This window comes from Ursus arctos, unplaced genomic scaffold, assembly GCF_023065955.2.
Source record: "Ursus arctos isolate Adak ecotype North America unplaced genomic scaffold, UrsArc2.0 scaffold_24, whole genome shotgun sequence".
Taxonomy (NCBI): Eukaryota; Metazoa; Chordata; class Mammalia; order Carnivora; family Ursidae; genus Ursus; species Ursus arctos.
In genome coordinates this window covers 35,870,167-35,878,560 of record NW_026622919.1, presented here as the reverse complement: position 1 = coordinate 35,878,560, position 8,394 = coordinate 35,870,167, and the positions used below count along the sequence as shown (strand labels likewise).

The following is an 8,394-nucleotide window of genomic DNA, read 5'->3' as shown; positions in this document are numbered from 1 at the left end:
ACCTGGGCCATCAGGCCATCAGACTCAACATCACCAGTAAACCAACATGTACCCTGATGTGCTGCACTGAGAAACAGCATCACCCATGTGGTGTCCCTGCCAGAAATGTTTAACCTGAATCGAATTATGAGGAAACAACCAAGCAAATCCAAACTAGGGAACATTCTACAAAGATTTGATCTGAACTCCTAATAAAATACTTGAAGACACACAAAAAAGTCTGCTAAAGAACGCTAAAAAGACATGACAGTTAAATTCAATATGTAGCTCATTGCTTAATGCTTATGAGGAAGGAGGGTTCCCGAGGAGGAAAGCAAACCAGGAGCCAGCTTGGTAACTGCGTGGAGAGTTTTAATGGAAAGCTGATTTCTCACATTTGCCAGTCAGCCCTCCCCAGTGAGGGGCTGAGAGAGGAGCTGTGGCCACAGGACTTTACCGAAGGAGCCGTCTTCCTCCCTTCTTCGCCTCCAGAGGCAAGCTGACTTCCTTTCTGATCGCAGAGCCGGGGCCAAAAAGCTGAGGGGCCTGAAGCTCAGAGCCTAGAGACTTCGCTTGTACGAGGCAGAGCCTTAGGAGCTCTTGGCGGCTTTAGATGGAGGACGCTTTTACAGCTGCTGCTGGCTGGTGGAATCTGTGCCCTCCCAGGACAGGGTGGGAGTAGGGGCTTGAGGGGCATCTCCCAAGCTGGTTTAGGGCGCAAACAAGAAGCACTAGGGAAGTCTGCATGAGTTCAGGTTCAAGACGCCTTCCATCCTAACTCATCTCCAAAGAGTTGATGTGGTCCCGCACCCATTTCTTCTGTGGATCGGCACACACCTGGCGGTGCTTTCGGGTGACAAAGCTGTGGGACAAGAGGACGGTGAGACCTGGTGAGCACCCAGACAGCCAGTTTTGGGGATGAGGTGGACTGAGCCACAAAGGGGATGATGATGATGGTACTGGGGTGGGGCATTCTTGGAGCTCCATAAGGTTGGGTTTGTAGCTTTTAAGGAAAGGATATTTCCTCTTCTGTTGGGTAGTAGGGCTCCAAAGCAGATCTGTGTGCATTTTAACCCCCACACAAACCCGTGCAGCCTGGAGAGCTAAGGGCATATGGAGCCTGAGGAGTCCAGGTTTGAGCCGGTCAACCACTACTAGCCTTTTCTCAGTGCTTCTCGGTTTCGGACCCTGTGCTGGGTGCTCAAGATGCAGAGAAAAAGAGGTGTTTTCTAGGAACTGAGTCATGGTTCACTAAGTGAGAGATAAGAAGTGGTTAAAAAAAAAAAAACAGGTGCGATTTGGTTTTAGATGATACAATGCCTGGCACAGGGCAGACACTCAACGAATGAATACATCTGTGTGTGTGCGTGAATGACGACATTGAGTCTTGATTTCACCACTCATTAGTGGATTCACCTTGGCAAATCACTTAAGGCCTCTGAATCTATTTGTTTACCTCTTAAAGATAGATAGAAATAATTCCTACTTTGCACTGTTGTTGTGAGACTTAAATGAGATAGTATGGTGGAGTTTTGGAAAATACCACACATGTATTGTTATTGGAATGTTATGGGATTCTTCTTTAGGAGGGATCAGAGCAACATGATACCAAAGGTCCTGGTACTGGGCTTCGGTGCTCAGAGAGGTCAAAGGCACTGAGGTTTAGCTGTTGTCAGAGCACTTCTGCCAATTAACCCCGCCAGAACGTGGAGGCCTCTGGGAGGGAGAGGCCTGACCTCCACAGGTGTTGATAGCATGTGTTGGTGGTTTAAAAGCCTGTGGCGCACAGGCTCCATCCAGTTGCCTGCCTCACCTCTTTGCTGGAGGACGGTTCTATATGGGAGAGACCGTGGGCCTAGAGAGCAGTGCTGCCGATTAACTTGTTACTCTTGGGCCAGCCCTGTCTACTTGAACCTTTCCCCTTTTGGGTTCTTTAGGATGTTTTCCTGCACCTGTATGAGCCCAGATGTTTTCAGACAAAGTGAAGGCCTAGGTCGTCTGGTGAGAATGAGGATTTCTTGGTTTCTTTTCAGGTTCTCTCCTGGATAGTGTTTATTCTCAAGGAAGCTGCTTCCCCTTTTCTGAGACTCAGAGCCACTTGACCGTCTCTCTTTCTTCCATTCTAGTGTGCAGAGAAGAGAAAGGGAGCAGATGGAGTATTCTGGGCTCTCCTGCCTCCTAGTGTTTGTTTGCTTATTTGGGGTGGTGAGGGAGCTTCTAGACCTAAGCCCCTGCCCTTGTTCAGCCACGAGTCAGACAGGAAACCCTACAGACTTGCTATCCTCCCTCCTTGGCCCCCTCAGCCTGTGACCAGGAAGTCAAAAGGGCAGGAAACGAATATCTAGGGGTGAGGGTTTCTCAGGGTTCCATTTCCTCCTAAAGAATGTGAGACTGAGGAACAACCCCTCCTGGCTAAGTTTCTCTCCCTGCCCCCATTTTGGGGACCCCCCTACTTGTCTGACTTCTCTCCTGCCTCTCTTCCTGACTCTTCTCCGGAGCAACCCCCTCCGCCTGCTCCTTGAGAGCAGATGTTCTCAGAATTGCTGCCCTTTTCTGTGTTTTTCTCCCAAGTCTCTGGGCCTAGGTCAGGCACAGTGCAGGGGCTTAGTGGGTGTTTATTGAATGAGCTAGTGAATGAACTGCATTCCCTCAAGGTTTGTCACTTCTAAGTATATATTAGTACATTTGGAGAAGGAGGAGGAGAAGTTAACACTTATCAGGCACCAACTGTATGCCAGAATATATGCCAGTTTCATTTTTCATTTCATTGTTCTCTCTTTGACCCAGTGAAGGAAGTACTCTTTCACTCGACTTTGCAGATGAAGAAATGGAGGCTCAGAGAGGTTAACTGCTAGGTCCAAGCTCATGCAACTGCCAACTGGCACAGCTGGGATTCTGACAAAGGCTGACTAGCTCTGGAGCCAGTGCTCCCCAAGACTCTGCTAAAGATGACTGCTGTCCTCTCAGGGGACCCTTTCCTCCTATAAAAGAATGTCCTGTCTCTAGCCCCAACGCTGTTTCCTAGCTGCCAGCTCCTCTTCTCACTCTCCCTGCTGGACATTGCAAAGGGTTTTTGTGCTGGTACCTTGGCTCCTTCCTCTTTAAACAGCTCTTCCTTGAGACTTCGGGGTGAGGGGGTCCGCACTTCTCTAGCTGTCTGGTGTCACTTAACCCCCTCTCGTCCTTGCTCCTGACCTCACCTCACCTGCCGGGTCTTGCTGACTCCACCTGTGACGGTTTCCTACCCCCTCTCTCCTTCCCTTCCCCTTCAGGTCCTGTTTAGCCTCAATACCGCTCACATGGATAACCATACAGCCTCTTAACTGGACCTGACTTTCTAGGCTTTCCCTGTGCCAGCTCGTCTCCCTCGCTCTAACGCTTTTGCGTCATTGTGCTGACACTCAAGGTCCTCAGTGCTTTTCTACACAGGGACGCTGCATCAATCAAAGGAGAGTCCTGGCAACATTCGCGCTGTCTCATGTACCCAGTCCCCCGGGTTTTTCTCAAACACCTTTTGCAGCAAACTTCCCTTCACCTCTGAGGCTGGATGTGCTCCCTCTCTCTTTTTGTGATGTTTTTTTACTCAGGGTTACTCTAGTCCTTCTGCATCTGTCTTTTCCTTGTATTAGATTGTGTGTGCCACGAGGGCAGGGGTGGTGGTTTATTCATCTCTACCTGCCTGTAGCAGGTGCTCAAAGAAGGATTTTTTTTCTTTTGAAAAATATTTGTTTTCAGAGATCAAATCAGTAGTGCTAAATATTACCACTATACTTTGAAGGACTTACCAGAACAAAAGGCAATTCTGAATACCTATAGCTTTTCAAGTGTCACAGGAGCTTTTGGACTAAAAAAACTTAAACGTCTGCCTTCAGCTCAGGTCATGATCCCAGGGTTCTGGGATCGAGTCCCGCATCAGGCTCCCTGCTCAGTGAGGAGCCTGCTTCTCCCTCTGCCTGCCGCTCCCTACTTCTGCTCTCTCGGTCTCTCACAAATATAAATAAAATCTTAAAAAAAAAAAACAAACAACTTTGCCGTTATATAGGAAACTTCATGATTACCCCATTTTCACTCTTTAAGTCTATTATCTTAAATTTCTTAAGCAACTATCACTGTCGACCTTTCTGTATAGAAAGAGGAGGCTCCAAAGACTGGCTCTATCCCTCACTTACTGTGCGACCTTGGGCAAGTCACCCAAACTCTCTTGGTCTCAGATTCATTATCTGAAACATGGAGAGAATTACACACACCTGTAAGTGTTATGAAATTTGGGGATAATCCATGTAACACATTTGATACACAGGTACTTTCTAGGTGGTAGACTTAATTTTTTCAGATGTAATAGTTTGCATATTTAAAGGAGAATCTCATGTCATTATCTCTTCACCAATTGATAATTTTCTTTTAAATACACCTGACTTTAACTAGGGCTCTGACCTCTGACCCCCCCTCTTAGATCCTCTGAGGTTGTAGGTGGATTCAGTTGGCTGTGGGGTATGGGGGAATGTGGGGTTCTTAACTGAAGAGAAATGACTGTCGATCTTTCTCCATGGTGGGGCATTGTAGGTCATGTTAAAGTAAAGGTTACACTCCTAAAGATCAGAGACCTGACCCAGTCCGTCAGAGTGGGGAGAACTGCCCCGAGAACCCCTTGTCTAATCTTCTGTGTGATAGCGGGTGTGGGGGGTATCTGAAGCTACAGAGGGAGGAACTCTGGCTATTTAAGCAGCTGGAAGATGGGTAGGAGTGGATAGGGTACCCTCTTAGAGGGCTCCTGTGGGGGACTGGCTCTGGGACAAAAGGTGTCCCTTCCCCCCCCCCCCGCCCCGCCCCAAAGGTCCACACACTGGGACTCACACGACCGCTGGCATGGAGCACTTGCTGCTGGTGTAGAAATACTCCTGGATGTGGGTGAAGGGCAGTCGGCGGGAGATGTAGGCAAAGCAGCAGGGTGTGGTGTCCGAGGCATCTGGAGAAAGCAAGGAGACGCCTATATTCATTGCTGTTGCACACGGGGTATCGTGCTGGGTATGTTATCTTGGATAGACTGTTATCCTCCTTTGGCTGAAACTGAAGCTTAGAGAGGTAAAGTCACTTGACTGTGGACACACAGTAGCAGAGTGGGGGATTCCAACAGAGGATTGAGAAGATCTTCGCAATCCTTCATCTAATCCTTGAACCTTGTTTGTATCCTTCCCTCTACACCATAACCCTTTGCCTTTGGTTCTGCGGATATGCTGGGCTTTCTCCTAGCTCGTCTTGGGCCCTTTGCCCTTATTCTTGCCCTCCCGGGATCCTCAGTGGATTCAGAGCTTTGTTTCTTTGAGACCTACGGTGGGTTGGAGGGAGGCTTCCAAAACTCAGACTTCATGGCTCAGCCTCAACCCCTAAGAGGGTCCTGAAGATGTGTATTACATCTGGGGAGCCTCTGGCTGAGGTGTGGTAAGTAGGGCTCTGAACAGAGAAGGACGACTTTTTGTTGGTCAGTTAATTCAAGATGACTTTGGAAAGTGTCAGTTGCTACTTCCCTGTAGAGTAGGAGTGTTTAAGAGCCAGAAAGAGCTGGCTTTGAACACCAGTTTCCCCACTTCCTAGCTGTGTGACCTCAGGCAAGTTACTTAACTCTTCTGGGCCTCTGTTTCCCCGTCTGTAAGTCAAGCTCAGCCACTCTGAGAGTAGTGGCAAGCATTAAATGACATGGTACACGCAGAGAAGTCAGCATAATACTTGATCCATACTAGGCTTTTAAAAAATCCTCTCCTGGGGCACCTGGATGGCTCAGTTGGTTAAGTGTCCCACTCTTGATCTCGGCTCAGGTCATGATCTCGGGGTGGTGGGATTGAGCCCTGCATCAGGCTCCGTGCTCAGTGGGAGTCTGCTGGAGATTTTCTCTTTCCCTCTCTCTCCAACCCTCCCCCACACTCTCTCCCCCTCTCTCTCTTTCAAATATATCTTAAAAAATTAAAATTAAAAAAATTAAAATCCTCTCCCAAGCCCCACTTTTTCCATCTATGAAATGGGAAGAATATGACTGTCTCAAGCTCAGAAGTTTCTTAGAAACCCTGCTGGTGATAGGCATGAGTTAGCTGTGTTTCGAGGTCAGTTCAGGCTGCCTCTGCCTGCTAACATCCCCAGCATTGGTCTGCACTCAGCATCTGAAGGGCCTGGGTGTAGATCCTGAGGACAGAAAAATTGAGCAGAGAGGTTCCCTGCCATGAAGTGGCTTAGAGCTCTCTCAGGGACAGCTGGACATCTGGGTAAAGCAATATAGGAATGTAAATCATTGGGTTCAGACAGCATAAATGCTGCAGCTGAAAGGGGGGCAAAGTCGGGATCAGGGTGAGGGTCTGGCCCCAGGCTGTGGTGGTCAGGACCTGACTTACATGGGGAGGCAGAGGCAGGAGCGCAGAAGGCAGCAGTGGCGAGGAGGACCGCAAAGGTGGCTGCGGAGACCTTCATGGTACCTGTCAGTGGAGGCTGCGTGAGAGCCAGTGGAGGCTGCGTGAGAGCCACTGCAGGGATCCTCTGCCGCTGAGGCTGGCCCTTTATAGTCAGGTCAATAGAAGGGGCGCCCCCCCAAGGGGAGTTTCCAAAACAGCAGCCACGTACTGCTTGATATCATAAGTGAAATTACACAAAATGGAAAAGAAAACTGAAATAGCCTCCGGAAATTTGAGTCTCTTTCTCTCTCTCCTCCTCACCGCCTCTGATCCCGAGTGAGCTCATCGGTTCCCTCTTTGCCCTCCAGAAGGACTAATATAGGAACTGGTGGTGGAAAGCCTCTTCCTCCGCTGGCATCTTCAGCTTCCTCTTCTAGGGCAGGGGTGCTCAGCAGAGGTCAGGATCCTGCTTCCCTGGGGGCAGAGCGGGGCAGTTAGGATGGACCAGAAATAAACTGAGTGTTTATTTGGCTGCTTTCGAAGTTCTTGCTCATGCATTACAGATTCGTATTTCCCCTCTCATCCACGGAAGGGAGGGTTCTCTGACATAGAGCCCCCAAATGAGGCGAGAACACCCGCCCTGTGCTGCCAGCCACTATTCTAAAGGTTTTACAGGGCAACTCATTTACTATTATTATGTTCATTTTTCCCGTTTTACAGATGAAGAAATTCAGTAAATGCTGGGATCCCATCTCATTTCTAACATCTTCTTGGATACAAAAGTTACAGAATTTGAAAGCTGCAGAGGACCCTAGGGATCATTCCTTCCATGTTCTTCAATTGCAGAGGAGGAAACTGAGGCCCAGAGAACAGAAATGACTTGCTAAGAACACACAGCAAATGAACGATGGGATCAGAACCTGGGTGCCCTGGTAGTACTGAGTGCCCCATCCACTCAGTACTACCTACCGTGAAAATGTTTATGGTTGGGGACATCCTTTAACTGAACCCATGCTGTGGTCTTGATTAGAGACAAGGTACTTACTCCATTCCAAAGACTTGGGTTCAGGAAATCTTCATCCATTCCTACTTTTTTTTTTTTTAAAGATTTATTTATTTTTGAGAGAGAGAGAGCACGCACACGCATGCGTGTGCGCGCGAGTGCGGGAGAGGGGAGAGGGAGAAGCAGACTCCCTAAAGAGCAGGGAGCCCGATGTGACTCAATCCTAGGACCCTGGGATCATGACCTCAGCCGAAGGCCGACGCTTAACTGACTGAGCCACCCAGGCGCCCTCTTCATCCATTCCTATTTGGATAATTCAGAATAGTGACAGTTTGGCCTGGGATGGGCTAAGGTTGACATCTGAATTATCTAAGAGAAAGTTGTCTATCGACAGTGACAAGAGCAAACACATTTTTAAAAGGATGTAACTTTAAAAAAATTTAATCTTATACCAAAAAAAAAATTTTATTGCTAGCTCTTGTGACATACGTAACTTGGGGGCTGAGGGTGACTGAATCACCTAGAATGGGAAGACCTTATCTCGTTTCTCCTCACAGTGACTTTGAGGAAGGGTGGTTATTCTCATTTCACAGAAGAGGTCATGAAGGTCCTCAGAGTCACATGGCTGATTAGTGGGATTGAACCAGAGTGTTTCTGATGACCAGGCTCAAGCCTTTTCCACTGAGTCACATCAGTCGGGCAGTTAACAGTTACTGCATCCTGTCTAGGTGCCGGCTGCTGTTCTAAGCCTGTCCTAGGAAGCCTCTCCTCCCCGCCTCATGACTCATTCACCCATTTACAATTGAAACGCAATTTTGAAAACCATGGCCATTTCATTTAAAGAAACACATGGCAAGCACTTTTGAAACATTCATCCGTCCACACAAAAATGGTCTGCCTGTTTTAATTGTTCCCCTCACACAGTCCCCTTAGTTACCAAACGTGTGGGAGGCCGTGTAGCCTGGTGGCCAGGAGCAGGGGCTTTGGGGTTGTTCCCATTTATTAGACAGTCTTTGGCCAGATACCTAATCTCTC

At 48.4% G+C, this 8,394-nt stretch overlaps 1 protein-coding gene across 1 annotated transcript; it reads right to left on the bottom strand.

Annotated features, from left to right (window-relative positions):
- Window positions 1-330: 330 nt before the first annotated feature.
- CCL5 (C-C motif chemokine ligand 5) lies at window positions 331-7,816 on the bottom strand. Its single transcript, XM_026517588.4, has 3 exons — window positions 6,360-7,816; window positions 4,834-4,945; window positions 331-841 (listed from the first exon to the last, which is right to left on the bottom strand). Exons 1-3 carry the CDS (start codon window positions 6,433-6,435, stop codon window positions 754-756), a joined length of 276 nt encoding a protein of 91 aa, XP_026373373.1. The 5' UTR covers window positions 6,436-7,816; the 3' UTR covers window positions 331-753.
- Between the last annotated feature and the right edge of the window lie 578 nt (window positions 7,817-8,394).

Coding starts and splice junctions, on each gene's coding strand:
- CCL5 (XM_026517588.4), bottom strand. CDS start 6,435: ATGAAGGTCTCCGCAGCCACCTTTGCGGTCCTCCTCGCCACTGCTGCC. Junction 4,946..6,359: donor TCCTGCCTCTGCCTCCCCAT/GTAAGTCAGGTC, acceptor TGCTTTCTCCAG/ATGCCTCGGACACCACACCC. Junction 842..4,833: donor TGCTCCATGCCAGCGGTCGT/GTGAGTCCCAGT, acceptor CTTGTCCCACAG/CTTTGTCACCCGAAAGCACC.